The 17,320-nt window shown below is 42.0% G+C and overlaps 1 protein-coding gene across 2 annotated transcripts in view; it reads right to left on the bottom strand.

Annotated features, from left to right (window-relative positions):
- DOCK1 (dedicator of cytokinesis 1) overlaps positions 1–17,320 on the bottom strand; it is a 319,394-nt gene that overhangs the window by 37,432 nt on the left and 264,642 nt on the right. For both annotated transcript variants that reach the window (XM_055799656.1, XM_055799645.1), the window contains exons 39-44: positions 11,514–11,603; positions 8,833–8,937; positions 4,558–4,699; positions 4,253–4,331; positions 3,872–3,956; positions 2,130–2,216 (exon numbers count right to left, since the gene is read on the bottom strand). In XM_055799656.1, the coding sequence (XP_055655631.1) occupies positions 2,130–2,216; positions 3,872–3,956; positions 4,253–4,331; positions 4,558–4,699; positions 8,833–8,937; positions 11,514–11,603 (588 nt within the window). The remainder of the gene's footprint in view (positions 1–2,129; positions 2,217–3,871; positions 3,957–4,252; positions 4,332–4,557; positions 4,700–8,832; positions 8,938–11,513; positions 11,604–17,320) is intronic.

The following is a 17,320-nucleotide window of genomic DNA, read 5'->3' on the forward strand; positions in this document are numbered from 1 at the left end:
AAATCAGCACTCATTGAGCTGACAGACATCTTTTTTGACTTTTGTGTATCGGCAATCATGGCTTTCTTTCTGATTCTCCTTTCTTTTACTACTCTTACAATCCCCCCTCTAATTTTTTAAAAGCAGATGGAGAATTGCAGTTCCCATCCTAATACTGCATACTGTGCTTTGGAACTTACTGAAAGCTATTTATTAAAAATACCTATACTTGTAAATCATGAGCCTTGTTCCAAGTACCTTGCTAACTCCGGACACTACGCCACCTATTCAGAGCAAACAGAAATGCTATACATTTGCAACACTAGAAAATGAAACATTAAAACAGAAGGAAGATTAGCATTTGTCCTTTTTAAACTAAGTGCAATTCAAAAATCCAGTTTCTAAGTCACTGGCTGGCCTCAGCAAATTTTTCCCCTGAAACCACTTGTGTCCGGCTAAAACAAATCAGGTACAGAATAATGAATGTGTACAACAGATTCCTTGCAGATAATGAACCGATTGAAAAAGGCTTAGGTAAAAGTACTCAGAAAGAATTCTAAAAGCAATCAGATTTAGGGAAATTATGCATGTTCCTATGGGTTATGTAACATAATACACTGCATTTATTAAATTACTCGGTTCTCTCTCAGCACTGATTTGATAGGATCTCACCTCTTCCTTTAAAGATATTCCAGGTCCATCAATAAAATATGAAATGTGCAAAGCTACTTTAATTCATCCTGTTTAGTAAAACATCAATATCTGTATCTATAATCAAAATTTAGCATTACAGGGATGTAAACCTTGTGATCGTGCTTCCAGCATTTTAGCTGGCAGGAATCTTGAAGAAAGTCAATACCAATTTTGCGGTAACTGTGCTAGAGCTAGGTCAAAAGGTATTCGTTGCCATCTTCCCACATATTATTAAGTTCTATTCTGGTATAATTTTTCAACTATGCACCCAATATAAGCCTTACTTACAAAAAGCTTATAGAAAGCACTCTGCCAGGATTTATGCACATTTCGATGACAAGCATAGCGTTAAAGGTGCGTGTATACAAATTGCCTGCATAAAGCAGCCTGTCAGGCTGCGCTCTTAACTCATAAGGAAAAGAGACTTTCATCAGATTTTCCAGCCTTTACAAACAACACTTTTTTGCAATCATGAAGATAAATACAATCTTCTCTATCAGGATTATATTGAAAACACAAAATTCATTAAAAATTCAATGCGTTTTATTCAGCTGCCTGTTACTGTCAAACATCACATTCATATTCTGTTACTATAGATACCATAGTAATTTTCTGCATTACTTCTGTTCATCTAAATACAACTGTCCAACATAACCTCAATGGAGCAATGAAAAAGGTTTTAATTAATCATATGCAAATTGTTCTTTTCCTTTAAAAATAAGCCTCACGAGAGATTTATAAACTGCAGTAACAATGTTTTTATTGCTACTTAAAAATTACAGCTGCGCTAAGAATAATTTAATCTTAAAGGCATTTAATGGGTATGTCTTATCTAAACACTCTAAATGGTAGAACAGAGAAGGGCGTACTTCAGAGGTACTCTGCGAGGTTGCTAGGGGTATATTTTAGCTAACTCTGGAAAAGAAACAAAACCGACCTTCAGTCACAAAGGATAAGCATAGAAAAAATGCAAACACATACAACGCATCTGATTGATGGTATATTTTCTATAAACTACCATCAAACCACCCAAATCCCTCTTTTCCAAAATTCAGACTAGTTTTATTTTGATGTGGCAGGGTTCCCCTGAAACACCTCGGGTCTCTTTTGATTTCGGGCACAAGGCTCACACCACAGGCTGCAATGGTCACCTGCTGAAAGCCAGGAACGCTTCCCAGCAGCACTTCAAGCATCCGATGGGCCCTTGCCCGAAAGGCCAGGAAGAGTCAGCCCACATTTCCTTCTCTCAGGAGTGGGAAAGCGTTACTTGAGTCACCCTCCATCAATAACCAGCATCCTCAGCAAGCAATTTCCCCTTGCCTTAGCATGCCAGATACAGTCCCATCGATTGCTTGTTCACAGACCTGAAGCGCAGTCACACAGAAATCCAAACGCTCCCTGGCTGTTTAAGAGCCCCATTCTTTTATGCGATCTCAATAAAGCCAAATTGATCTTACCATGAAAACTGATTTGACTTCAAACCACCTCAGAATCCCTGGTAATTTATACGCTGTCACATAGATGGTTCTCTCAATCCACATATTCTGCAAACATCACATAAACAGCGCATTATCAGATGGATAGCTTTTATCTTAAGCGAAGCCTTAGAACATTATCACCAGGAAAAGGAACCACAGTACGACAGACATTACGAAGCCGGGGGGAACTTCAGGGGGTATCTGCTTGGGGAGGGGATGGGGTGGCACTGGTTCAAATTTGATACATCATTTAGTAGAGAACAACTGCTCTCTTACCAAAGGAGAACGCTATGTGAAAAATCCACCGTTTTTACCAGACTGCCATTTTTCCCACAAGGGCTTTTAAGTACCATCCTCTGCAAAACCACATCATCTTGATATGGGGAAAGCTTCTGCCCCAGGAGGGCAGGGTAGCTGGGTTCCCCGGAGAGGTGGTGCTGTCTCCATCCTCAGAGGTTTCAAGACCCGCTGGGGTAAAGCCCTGAGCAGCCAGGTCTGACCCAGAGCTGGCCCTGCCTGGGGCCGGGGTTGGACCCAAGGTCCCATCCTGACCTGAATCTGTGATTCTGTGATTTCACCTGAGCTGTAACCTGCAATGGCTTCGTTGTAACATCTCACTGGCTTGAATGGAAGGATGCGTGAATTAACATCTCTTCCTCCACATGTGTGTATTTGGTTCATAACCAATGTCAAAGGCACTTCCTGATCCGATTTGGTTACAACTGGCATACGTTGGTGGTTCCTCTTATTTATTATGAGTTTTTTTAAAAACGGAATTGTTTATTCCATCCTCCATTAACAGAAGAAGTAATTTCAACGTGATTTAGATACACCTAATTTTTTTTTATCTATACTCAAAAGGTATCGTGAACTGTAGTGCTCCAGTCTAGCATTATGCTTTTAGAAAAATAGGATCTCCTACCACCTCAGCTAAACCCACACAGATTAGTAAATTATAAATTTTTGATATAACAGCCATCAAGGGAAGTCACATACACTAAAGGAGTCTCTGAATGAATACCCAGTCTTAGCTGTAGGAAACCAAGTACTCAGCATTTATTGGCACGTTTAGTAGATTAGAACCTGCTACTACACAGAAAACCGAGTTCTTTGCTCAAGAAATGATGCATTAATTTATTACTTTAATTACTACTACTACTTTACTACTAACTGCGCCCACTAGAACCCCTGTGAATAAAATGGTGGCTATAAAAAAAAGGCAATCAACTTGATGTAACCTGTTGTAAACGTTTTGATGAATACAAGCTGTGCTCAAAGGGAATTTTATTGACCATTAGATGAAACATATGGTTTAGTAAAAAAAAAAAGGTATTACTGCAAAAAGATTTTTAGATGCCTGACTAGAATCTTCATGGAAAGACAAGATTTCACAAGAGACATCTATCTTTTCAGGTATAGCCATTTTAAAATTTCTCAAAACAGCTGGTTTTTAACAAAGCAAAAACAGCTTTGTCCATTTTTTCTAGTGGTATAAACCAGAAAACGATAAATTGGTTTAACTGAATTTCTATGAAAAATAATCACATTTAAACCTAGCATTTATTTTTCAACAACCAAAGCATAATGAATGTTTCAGATTCTCAAAATAGAGGGGAATAAACAAGCAAACTCCAAAAGTATTCTATTTTCTTTCTTTCTTTCTTTCTTTCTTTCTTTCTTTCTTTCTTTCTTTCTTTCTTTCTTTCTTTCTTTTTTTTTACCGCAAACTCGTTGTCTGGGTTTTTCTCTCCTTTCCGAACAGGGCGTGAATACTCAAACCGTTGGACTTCATTCACCCTATAGAAACTGAAAAAAGGGAAAAGGACAATCAATACCAAATGCCATCTGTTTAGGAATTGCTGCTAAACTCTAGTACTAGAAAAATACCCAAACACTTATGCATAAATATAACATGTTTATGGGATCATGGTTTTCCAGGGGGTTCGACGGAATCTCTGCTAATATTAAGAATACCTATGAAATGTCATCACAATTACTGCCGTCCTTGACCGTGTACAGATTTGTTATACAACAACAGGAACCAGTTTAAATATTTATTATAAAGGAGACGGACTGAAATTTCAAAACCAACCCAAACTCACCTCACGATCTGTTCTGACACCGGCCTGTGAAATTTAGACGGTAAATCCAGTTTTGGCTTTACAGTAAAGCACTGAATATCTGAACACAGGGGTTAAGAACCAAACAGCGAATCTCCGTCACACAGGGGCAGCTCAGGGGCACACAAAAAAAGGGACAAAAAAAAGGGCACACAAAAAAAAGACACAGAACAACCAAATGAACGCGTTACACCCACAAAGGCAGAAGTGCAACAGTCTCCTGCTCGCGTTGGCTGTAAATACTCAACGCGTGCGGCTGCAGGAGCCACTGTACAACCCAAGGATACACTGGCCGGAGGAGCCTTTGATGTCATCACCCGGTGCAGACGTCGTCTTCATTTTTTCGGCGTTTGGAAACTGAGTCAATAACCTTGCTTCAAAGTCTTCGCGGCGTTCATACTCCTTTCCTCGGTAAATGAAGACTTTGTTCTGGAAACAAATTGAGAGATGAAATCCTAAGACCAGTGTCCACAGTAATGAACTGGGATCTCAGAAGCATTGACTCCAATGCTGTTAAGTGAGAAATTTTACATTCCTCACGTTACAATATAATCGATAGTTTACAAATCTTTTATGCCACTTCAATAAAGCACAAGTGGATTTCCCTGCCTCCAATTCAGCAATGAGACCATACAGCACACACCTTTAGGCGTAAGTACAAACCACGTTCAATTCGACAGGATCCAAATACGTTATTTCCAAGATCTATAAAATAGGTGCCCATTGAAAACATATTAAGAGAAATTACGTCCTCTACCAAATTCAAGATCTCCCTCCGTAATTCCTCTCATCCACCGTCCTCAGCTAATGTTAGAATTGGTTTAAATAAAAAGAGGTAGGCTTTTGATGCACAAACATTTATAAAAAGCACTGAGGTGACAAGCAAGAGTAGCAGGGAACAGCATAAACAGAAAACAATGCTGATTTTAGGAGGAAAGTCCAAAGATCCTGACTCTTTCAGAAATATTGATACACCCTGGCCTCCATATTAGTTGATTAGATTTCTGCCATTGTACAGTTGTCTGCACACAGCATAACTTTCAAATTCAGTATATTGTATTTCTGAGTATTGGTTTCTTCTTCTAACCATAATGAAAATTAAGATATATTTTATACAATCCATTTATATACTGAACAAGCACATTAAATTATAAAGAAAAATGTAAAAGGCTACTTGCATTTTTTAACTGGTCAAACATATGAAAGTTTTGATATCATCTCATCTCAAACTGAACATTTGGTGAAAAAATTATACAGCACTTATTAGAAAAAGGGAGTTATGGCTGGGGTAGAAAACTGGAACAGTTTATGTTTGCCCAGTTGGGCTTAGTACTGCAGTGGTGCCTTTTGAAATGCACAGTAGAGGCATGAATACTCTCTGTTTAGGGAAAGAAAAAAAAAAAAAGAAGAAAGAGCAGACACCTAAGAAGTGTACATATACCTGTAATTAATGTATATATAATTCAAAGGGAACAGTGCAGTAGAAGAAGTTTGTGTTGAGGATTTTCTCAATCAGCAAGGCATTTATAGCCTATTTTTCAGAGTTTTTATTGTTCATTTATTGCAAACTGACCAATCCACACAGCTTTTGTAAAGCATGGTGTTTCCCCACACTTAAAAACTCCCAGTCCTTCACACTTGTGAAGAGAAAAAGCAGTTCAATATTAATATATCAGATTAACACTACTCTGCCTTGCATCCCTTTGACTAATTGGTTTATCCTCCCCCTCTGCTCTGCCCTGGTGAGGCCACATCTGGGGTGCTGGGTCCAGTGCTGGGCTCCCCAGTTCGAGAGACAGGGAGCTACTGGAGAGGGGCTAGTGGAGGGTACCAAGGTGATGAGGGGACCGGAGCATCTGCCTTATGGGGAAAGGCTGAGAGAGCTGGGCATGTTCAGCCTGGAGAAGAGAAGAGGGAGAGGGAGAGGGCATCTCACCAGTGCCTACAAAGATCTTAAGGGCGAGCGTCAGGAGGATGGGTCCAGGCTCTTCTCAGCGGTGCCCAGCGACAGGACAAGGGGCATCGGGCACAGGCTGCAGCACAGGGGCTTCCATCTGAGCGTGGGGCAGAACTTGTGCGCTGTGAGGGTGAGCACGGGCACAGCTGCCCGGAGAGGCTGTGGGGTTCTCCTGCTCTGCAGACACCCCAACCCGCCTGGACGTGGCTCTGTGCAGCCTGCTCTGGGGGACCCTGCTCTAGCAGGGGGTGGGACGGGGTGGGCTCCAGAGGGCCCCTCCAGCCCCCACCATGCTGCGATTAACACAGCACTTAACGGGAAGGCTGTGTTGTGCTCTCTGCATTCTTGCCTGTATGCCCAGGGTTGGGTCCGAGGCTGGGTCAGCCTGGCCCATGGCCCCCCGCTCACTCGGCCAGAAGGGTCCGCTCTGCCCGCTGCCGTTCCAGGGCAACCCCTCGCTGCTGAGCAGCTCCTGCTTGCGGGATGTTCCTGGTCTTTCTAGGGGGTAACGTGCTCTCTGTTGAGAGTGACGGTACATGTGACAAAATTCCAGGGTGACTGACAGCTCGTCCCTTTGAAAAGTTATCAGTGACTTTATTGTACATTCATCATTTTGAAGATTCCTGAAAATGCAAGTCTTCCTTCACTACAATATCATACTAATTAAATCATTTTCTAGAGGAAAGGATTAGCCAATCTTAACAGTGACTCCTCATTGGATATTAAATGGTTTTTTTTTCCTGGTGAAGCTTAAGAAACTGTTAGTAAACCTTTTACAGAAATCTTATTAAAGTTTTTTTACTTAACGTGCCACAGACAGGTTTTGCTGTTTGATGCTTGAGAAAAGCTATTGCATGTAAATTACTTTACACGTATTTCAAACAGCAAAACCAATTCTTAGGTTTTCTGCATTGAATCTCTCTCGACTCGGTCTTTTGCTCCACACAGCAGCTTGCACGTTATCGTGGTTTTACATCTGTTACTACCACACGGCTTTGCCAGGTTGCAGAATTGCATTTCACTCACGTTGGGTGGCTCTGGGCACCAGTGACCCTGCCACCTTCCAGCAGGCTCAGGGTCCCTTTGGCATGAGTTGCCCAGCCCCAATCTGGAGACCGAGCAGCGGGCTAACACACGAGAGCTCATCTCCCAGTTTTTGCTTGAAGGGCTGCATGCAATGGGTGCTGCAAAACACACTCTTACCCTGGGGCCAGCTTTATTCCTGACTGCCACAAAGAACTGATAATTTGTTGCACTTCCCAGGGGGCACAAATGGTACGAGTACACCTGTAGTACAGCATCCCAGGGTGTAGGGAAAGCCATATGTATTTGCTGCTTTTGGGGATGATTCAAGAATTTCAGCTTCTTCACAAGGGCTTTAGTTCATTGGTTGCAATGGAGGCTTTTTCCAAATGAACGTACACGTTTTATTCCTTGGGATTTTTTAAAGCCTTTCCCTACTTCATTTTAATACACAATGAAAGACCAGCCGACCACAAGTAACCTGACGAAGCCAGCTGTATCAGCTCTCCCTGGATTTATCCAGTGAGCTGGGCTTGAGCGTAAGCTTGGGTTTGTGCCTGGTGTTTATTATGGCTTAACCTGAGAGGTTTAATATGGAATCACTCAGTTATAAACAGGAACACATCTCCTAACTGAGTATTTCTAGGAGGAAACCCACCACCAGCCCCTGGCCTGAGACTAAATCTCTCTGAGTCTCCTGGACTGAGAGAATAATCTGAAAATAATAGTAATAACGTTAGCCTTCTGTCTCTTGACCTGCCTTAATTGACTGTAACTCTTCCACAGGGAGACAGTCTCCTTCCAAACTGAAAATCCTCAGCTCTGAAGGCAGACACGAGCAGCACAGCAGCTAAATAAATAAATAGCTAACGTGTTATTTCCATGTCACTGACTGCCCAGTGCCCCAGTCCAAAGAATCACGACACAGATGCAACTCAGACTTGTTACCCACCCCCCCCGCCCTTCTTTAGCCACTGATTCAACTCCATAACAATCCTGTAACCAGTGGAAAAACCCTAAAATGCTGCCAGACTTACATTACTGGCACCAACTAAGTGACACATGCTGTAAATTGACAGATGACTCGGGAAAATCAATGCAAAAGATTGCTTTTTAAAGGTATCACACAGATCTCTGATATTCAGCTTCAGCTTAGTGATTATGCTGGAAAGGACACTCACATGAAAACATGCTCACATACAAAAAAGGCTTCTCTACCATACCCATACACACACACACAGACATATATATATATGCACCTGTCAGACAAAAAAGTCACTGTTTCAGACGGCGCTGGTTATTACCCTGATTTATGGATTGGGTGGTATATCCATACCCTGAAGAAGTATAAAGTATTGGATATGTATGAAGAAAAAGAATCTCTACTAAAATTCAACTATTCCATATTAGAAACTGGAAAGGAAAAAACAATGTTTGTTTTATACACCTAAGAAACAACCATAAATGTTAGCTAGACTGTAAATAACACACTGACACACAATAATGGACTTTCTCCACAACTGAGGGATATTTCCCAAGCAAGAAGCTTTGCTATCATCTGTGGAAAAAGGTGGATGCTTACCCTTATGAATGTCGGAAATCCCTGGCCGTAGTATCCAACAGCAAAATAGTCTGGTTTTGGTCTTATCACTTTCACAATGTTTTCATAGAACTGGGCTTGCTTTCTCTGCAAAATAAATAGGAGGAATTTTAAAGACCTAAACTTTAAGGAGATTCCTTATACTTAAGATCTAGATCTCTTTTATGTGTATCGCTAACGTAAAGATCTCCATGTTTCATCTGCCCCTTTGCTTCCCCTTTTGATCAGATACATGCTAATATTTTGAAATACTAGACTCTGTAGCCATTGTTTTTATCCTTATCTCGGTGAACCTCACTTTTCCTGATCCAATATCTCCATTTTGATGAAGGTCAAGCATTTGCAAGGCAGCCTGAACTCCTGGTCGGGGCACTGCCGGTGCTGAAGCACTGGAACGATGAAGCACATACCACCGGAGCCAGCTCATCTCGATGGTGCTGACTTCTCAGTTTCCAGCTGTTACATTTCATTACATTTTTTCTGCTACTTTTTTCCCCCATATTTACAACTATTTATTTGCGTACGGAAAGCACACAGTTGAGAATTGCAGAAAAATGTAACTTTTGGAATAAATACGCGCATGTCAGATGCCATCTGTTTTCGAAGAGGAATCCTTCTTTTTCTCAAATGATGAAATAATAACAAATGTGCAGCTTCAGACGAGCTGTTCATTAACTTATTTTTAGTCCTTTCTGTGAGAGAATGAATTCTGATTTGGGAGGAAGTTTATTACTGCTCCCACACGACAGATAACAGTAAATGGCAAGAAGACTAGAAAGACCCAGATCTGTCGTATATTTCTCAGTTCACCTGTAGCAAAACTATTTTGTCATTTGTGAATTGTCTTAGAGTCTAATATTTAATATTACTTGAATAAAAGAGACAATAGGGAGAACAGAAAGAAACAAAAAACTTTTAAATTCTATTACGGGGTAAAGAAATAAGAGCTAGGATGCTAATGCTACTCAGCAGCAGCAATAAGGAATTCTGGTGGGGTAGGCAAGACCTGACTCATACGGGAGTGTGAATTTTGCTCTCTGCCTTATTAGGGATAAATGCCCAATGCATGCTGGCACTAATTGCTGTGACATCTCCCTCGGTTTCCCCTGTCTGATAAATAAAGAACTGATAAACTCAGTTGTCTGATGCGAGAATTGGAAGCTCTGGGTCTCCCCTGTTAGAAGAGGGAGGAAATTTATTTCCATACGCAGATGACCTCTGCCTGGTTTATCCCACTGCCTGGAATCGTGTCACCCAACGTAAACAATGGCGTATTTACTGTGCAAAAGAAATGGTGGAAAACACATGACTCGGGATTATTGGCCATCAGCTACAATGGGTGAAGTGCAAATCCAGACTTATTTCCTAAAAATGGATACAGGATGGTAAGTAAAGGGTGCTTGCTCTGCGACAGAGTTGTTCATGTGCCCATGTGCCAGCATAAAGGAGATGGAAAATTACAAATGAGGGACTCTGAGAGTAGCAACCCTCTGGTGAATAATCATATCTGACACATGAGCATCATTTCTAGCTGAGGAACAATCTCTACCAGATTCTTTTTATATTGAAATGAAGAATACTCTCTGCTAAACTCCTTGACAGCGGTGTGGGCAGCAGGCCCAGGAGGACACTTTGGGCATACCTTAGCAGCGGAGGAATGTTCTAGGTATACATCCCTTACCTCCTGCAGTAAAAACCAATGTGAAACCAGGCTCCAGATTTGTTAGGCAAATCCAAAACCCAGTTCAAATGCCACAAATAGAGGACCATCAGAAAGGGATATAAATTTTGCACTGGAGAACTGGTGGACCGAACCACGGACCAATGAAGAGCATGTAAAGGAGTGAAGAAACCATAAAACTGCGAGGAGTGGTATTTACCTTTATGCTTTCCTCCCCAAGAAAGGAGATTCTGGGGTGATGGGGATGGAGATGCTTCTGGGGAGATGGCTCCTAGCCACCCTCAAACTGAGCATCAGTGTCAGTGGAGAAAATGGGCACAATGACACCGTATTAACACCCAGCTCAGACAGACTGGGATAAAGCAGATAAACAATTCAAAGAAATTAAGGATGATGTACTCTGGTAAGTGAAAAGGTAAAATGTATCAAAACCCTGAAAGTCCAGAATTTTCAGAACCAAACTGGAATCACGTCCCCACTCCTGTGAAAACGGTTGAGAAGCTTGGAGGGACAGTGACAGCTGCCATTTATCTCTTTGGAAAAGAGGAGGAGAAAAAAAATGGTGCAGGCATAATGAATGGGTAACGTCAGGGCAAAAATAACTGACTCTAGACATGAATGCTTGGGGATTATTCATACCTAAAAAAAGAAATGTGAATATGGAAAGACACTTGAGAGAGAATGGGGATTTTTTTCATGTTCCCATTTATATTTAAATCCCAAATTTCCTTTTATACCCCAAATAAGTCAGCTTAACATTACTGAAATATTTTTCTTTCAGCTAAAAAAAAAAATAATAAAATTCAGCCTTTTTCAGGCACTCCAGTCGTAGCCAGTTAATCAACATTTGTCCAACAAAGCCAAAGCAGGCATCTACTTCTGCATTTTACTCTCAAAAGAAAGATTTTCAATATAATTTTAAAAGCTTAGAAATTAAACTCTGAAAAAATTGTTGCAGTGTCTGTGTCATTAAAAAACCTACCAGCAGTTCACTGAGTTGTTCATAATCAAACATTTCATTTTCATACTGTTCTGCAAGTTCTTTACCCAAGGCAATGGCCTCTTCCCACATCTGTTGAAAAAAAAAATAATCACAAAACAACAACAAAACCCCTGAATTACATACCTTGGTTAAACAACAATATCGGAATAAAATACATCTGAATCAAACACAACAAAATGCATTGTGTCACATGCCTGAAAACACTGTGCATCTGACGTGCCAAAGAGCCGTGGCAGCATTACACACATGTCTCTATTTGATGCAAATCAAGGAAAATGATCAAATTGCTTCAGAAATAAAATGATTCCTGCTAGCTCAGCTAGATAGCCAATAATCTCTGTAGGCCTGCCTACAAAGAAACCCAGAGCCTGGGACTCTGGATAAATGCTGTTGATTGACTATAGTTTATAATCACCTCCCTCTCCCTCTAATTCCTATATTCTATATTAGACAGGACAAGCAATTCTCAGATATTGCTTTGAACAAATATTCATTATATTTCCATTGGGTTTTTTCCTCTCTTGTTTTTCAACCATGAAGTTCAGCAGACGTCTCAACTGACCCAAAGAAATTTAACAATATCCTTCAGCTCTTCAGAAGCCAACAATCTTAATGAGGAGCAGTAAGAATGTTTTTAAATGTGTATTTTTCATTTTCTTCTACTCTAAATATAAAGAACCACTCAAACCCAAAAAGATGCTTAAATTAGCACACCAGGCTATCTAAGAACAAACTTGATGATCTGCCCCTGCTGCAAGGTTTGACTGGCACTGCTGACCTCACTTTATTAAACAAATGAGATTTGGAATGAATTATAAATCCATTCGGTTTGTATTACCCTTCATCTGAAGCTTAAACTCCCTGTCCACACCACCTAATTCTCCTCTCAGCATCAGGCCACATGTTCCTCGCCCTGCTGGGATGGCTGCAGCTGCAAAGAGCTGTCGGATAAAAGAAGGCTGAGTGAGGAACAGGGCTGAACACACGTTTCCCCATCGCTCCCTGAAGACACCCCCTCTTGGGAACAAAGAGTTTGAGATGAAGCATCACAACTTCCAGCGATGGTGGGAGCTGGAGGCTGGGAAGAGAGAAGGGGAATGGCGCTCCTGGGAAACCCTCACGTGCACAGCTGATTCCTGCATCCATCCTGTACAGACCCCCCAGTCCCAATTGCTTTAAAGCACCACGTAAACAAGAAATATTTTACCTGCCCAGACCCCCTAAAAACCAAAAGTCCTCCAAGACACACAAATGAAATCCCACCACTCAAAGCTCAAAATCAATGTTGCTTGAATTTTGTTTGTCTTTTGATCTGCAAGTTAAAATCACATTTCTTAGTATATCAGGAAAATTTGGAGAAAAAAAATAAGACTTTTAGGAAAATTCTGAATTCTAGATGCTGATTTGAGAACAAGAGTAAAACATGAAGAGTTCATATGACTGTCAGGATGACTGGGACTGCTGCCAGCACTGGCTGCGGAGTCAGGCTGGGCACAGCTACCTGTGGTTTAGTGGCACAAACGCCAGACCGGGACCTAGAATATCTTTTTTCCCCCCCTAGAAACTGTCAATTTGGAGCTTAGCCAGGCTCAATCCTCAGCTAGTCTTCCCCCCACGTGTAACGTGCCAATGCCACAGAAGCAAGACGTGGCTCAGGTCCCACCGCTTTGCTCTCTGTCCCTGCTCCTCCCTGGAAACGAGGAGCTAATTTTCAAGTGGAAGGCACCCGTCCTGCAAACCAAAGGAGGGACTGAAAAACTGTGCTGGCGTACTGAGAGGAAAGGGATGGAAAGCAGCAGCCTGAACGCGTGGGGATCTGCTGGTGGCAGAGGAGATGAGGGGCTGCACAAGAAAAAATAGTTACAAGAGGTTGCAGGGAGGCAGGCCAGAGGTTTCTGCTCTTGAAGTAAGGGAGCAAAGTAAAGAGAAAATATGTGCCAGGAACTACACAGGGATGGCTGAGCGAGGGAAAAGGAGCTTTTGAGTCTTAAAGAAAACAAATGGGCAGATGCTTGGGCAAAGAGAGGCTGAGCAGTGACCTAATTTAAGGCTGAAAGGTGACGGATCCTCACAGCGGGTAGAGCCTGGTACCTCCATTGACCTTTCCTTATGGCTCCACGTGAGGTTTGACCCCTTTCTCTTTTTTTTTTTCTCCTTTCTACAACAGTGTTCATGATATTGTTTATCTAGGGAAGAAGACTGGAATGAGCACAAGTTACCTCATGTTTGTAAAGTGCCTTGAAGATGAAAAACACATCAGAATGACTAATTACAATCACTGTAATGAGGGATCATGTCTGCAGGAAATCACAAGGCAGACTACGCTCTGCAACACAATTTTTGCAGGTGGAAGAATCTGAATGTTTTTATCCCTATCTAGATAAACCATTTTTACTTAAACCAGAATGATGATACAGAGCATATTTTTATTTCTAAACAAAAATTAACTTGAGTTTAATAGTTAAGGCACACGATTAAAATGGAGTACAACTTCATGTACTGGGCTGAGTTAATTTTGACTCAGAAGAGCAAGGTACTAGCAATTTGTAGAAACTAAACTAACATTCAGTTGTTTGGTAAGTCAGCAAGCAAAACATTTCTAAATCTCTTAAACTTTCTTCATTTTGACTGTCATTTTCTTTTTAACCTCTTCTGCACATTTTCATGTCAAAGAAACTGGTGTTACCGTAATTTTTCTTGTCCCAGTTCTCTGTTTGTGCATTCCAGAGGTAACTAGTCCCTCTCCAACATCCAAGTACTTCTACTCTGTTTTCCATTGTGAAAACATTTATAGATGATCTCAGGCAAACAGCTTTGGAGCTGAATGAGATTGAAAATAAATGGAAGTTGAAGTAATTTTAGATTTGCATTGACACTGTAAACAAACTCTTTCAGTTCTTGCACTGAATTCCAGATAAGCACAGACATCGTGACACATTTCCAAAGCACGTCTGGCGACTCAAAGCACCAGCTCGGTGCTAAGGCTGTATGCCATTTAACGCTAGCTAATTGCACCTGATCATCAAGAGGCAAGGGATTCTGTATTAGCAGTGGGAGAGAGGAGGGGAGGAGAGGAGCTGAGGGGGCTGAAATGCTGTGTTGGTACTGCTCCGCGTGAGTGCCATCAGGCCACCGCGGCTTTGCAGCTCAAGGGTCACACGACAGCGAGCCCATCCTGGACTGTCATCTACACTGCTGTGATGTCCTGGAGCCCATCATAACCTCAGGACAGACATGGACCTGTTGGAACAGGTCCAGAGGAGGCCACGGAGATGGTCAGGGGGCTGGAGCTCCTCTCCTATGGAAACCAGGAGAGCTGGGGCTGCTCAGCCTGGGGAGGAGAAGGCTCCGGGGAGACCTTAGAGCAGCTCCCAGCACCTACAGGGGCCGGCAAGAAGCTGGAGAGGGGCTTTGCACGTGGGCACGTGGTGACAGGCCAAGGGGGAATGGCCTTAAGCTGAGAGAGGGGAGATGCAGATGAGCTGTGAGGCAGAAATTGTTCCCCGTGAGGGCGGCGAGGCGCTGGCCCAGGCTGCCCAGAGCAGCTGTGGGTGCCCCATCCCTGGCAGTGCTCAAGGCCAGGCTGGATGGGGCTGGGAGCAGCCTGGGCTGGGGGGAGGGGGCCCTGCCCGGGGCACGGGGTGGGACTGGGTGGGCTTCGAGGTCCCTTCCAGTCCAAACCACTCTGTGATTCTAAAACCAGACCAGTGCCGTCAAAGGTACTGTGTACACATCAAGCCCCATAGGTAGCACAGCACTGCTACTGATTAAATGACGACTTCAGCAAAACTAAATCCTGATATATTTTTTCCCCCCTTCCAACCCTGTCAGTTGAGACTGTAAACACACCGCCGCAGAGGCTGCGTTTGTGTTGTGCTTCCCCCAGTGTGAACAAACTCTTTAGATGTTACTGAATATTAATAATGAATTTTATAAATGTTTCAAAACCTAAAAAAATAAATCCTCGAATTAAATATGATACAGATTTAGTTAATCTACAATACACACACAGTAATCACACAATCCTAGCATTCCTAGTACCCATTCCCCTACCTGTAAGTGGAGATGAACAGGAAAAAAAACAAATAGTATGAACATTTCTGGTTTAAATTACTGGAATTACTCTAAAAATTCTTTATGAGTTAGCTTAGAAGTTATGCTGCTCATATTCGGTCACATTATTTTTAATGGAACACTTTCAGGTATAGCTATGAGATGAAACTACTCTTTTTCTGTCATATTGCAAATAGATGATGAAAAAGCCCCACTATGGGAAAAAGATTCTGACAATTTTCGCCAGTCTCTAACCTCGCCCCTCTCCAGCCACAGGATCTGTCTTAGAGAAAACCACCTACTTTTTGTTGCTACTACCTCTTAAAAGCCCCACTCTGCTCCAACATCTCTATTTGGAGATCCAATGGTCTGGTTCCGTCCTCCGGAGGAACAATGCCAAGCTGCAATTGTAAAACGTCAAGTGCCCTGAACTCCAGAGGTCCACAGGTCCCTTCCCTACCCGGCTTGTCACCTCACCCTTTGTTCAGCTGGACCACACCACCTGCAACATCACCCAACAGTAAACCAAAGGCAGTTATTTTTCCAACATCATAACAGAAGCAGGAGCCATGTGTTTAAAATCCCCACTGAAAAACCCTCTGGAAATTTTCTCTGTTTACTACAGAGCAAATTTATTCAGGTGAGGACAGCATGGCTATAGCAAAGTATCCTGATAAATGAAATCTATATTCTTGAAGATCAATAACTCCCAATCTGCTGCTTCGCAGATTTCCTGCCTTGGAAGGTTGCCCAGGTTTGCCCAGGACATGGCAGGTCTTCTGGAGGAATGAGCTGTACGGGGAGCTACTACACAGGATTTGTACGGTGTACAACTCATTAATGTGAGAAACGATTTATCTGGAGAGTGTACCAGGGAGAGAGGCTGGTGACAGCGGCAGGAAAATGCTTCTTTTATACTGAAGGCGTAAGAAAAATGTGTATAGACTAAATTTAGTTGTGTAGACACGAGCTGCAAATTGTTATGGAAAGACATTGAGGATGTAGAAGGAGATCTTTTCAGGGAAACCCTAGCAATTTAATTTATTTTTGAAGCTGGATTGCTTGCTGTCCAGAAAGAACCGCAGCATCCAATTCAGTATTTCAGGTTCTTTAATAGCAGCAAAGAAGGATCTTTGGATATTTCTTAGCTCCTGCTGAGCTAACAGTCAGTAAAAATGAAATAGTCCAGGGTAAGAATATTATCATGTAATATTCTGATGTATGAGGGACGTTCCAAGCTGTTTAAATTTCAGATAATTGTTAATTAACCACCATGTAAGCTTAATACTTCACATAAAATGTTAAACCACAGTGTATCTGTATCGCTAGTATTGCGTTCAAGATGTGTAAGATACAGCCATGGTCGGAACCCTTCAAACCAACTTGCTATATTCATTTGGAACATGCTCAAACACCGTATCTTTCCTCTCTGAAGACTGCCTCTGTCCTTCACAGCTCTCAGGACGGGCTTACGATCTGACATGGGATCCGAGCTGGATCCGAGCCTCGCACGGATTTTTGGCAGACAGGTGAATTTCACCACTATCTTGTTAGATGAAAGAAAAAGCCATTTGATGCTATCCCATGAGCCGGAAAAAAAGACATTTTAAGCCAAAGCATGGCATTTACCGTGTACTTTCGAATATTTTTCTTTTTTCTTTTTTTTCTTTTTTTTGGGGGGGGGGGGGGAGGGGCAGGGGAGGGAGGAGGAAGGAGAAGCAGAAATAAATAAG

This window comes from Falco peregrinus, chromosome 1 (genome assembly GCF_023634155.1).
Source record: "Falco peregrinus isolate bFalPer1 chromosome 1, bFalPer1.pri, whole genome shotgun sequence".
NCBI classification, from domain to species: Eukaryota; Metazoa; Chordata; class Aves; order Falconiformes; family Falconidae; genus Falco; species Falco peregrinus.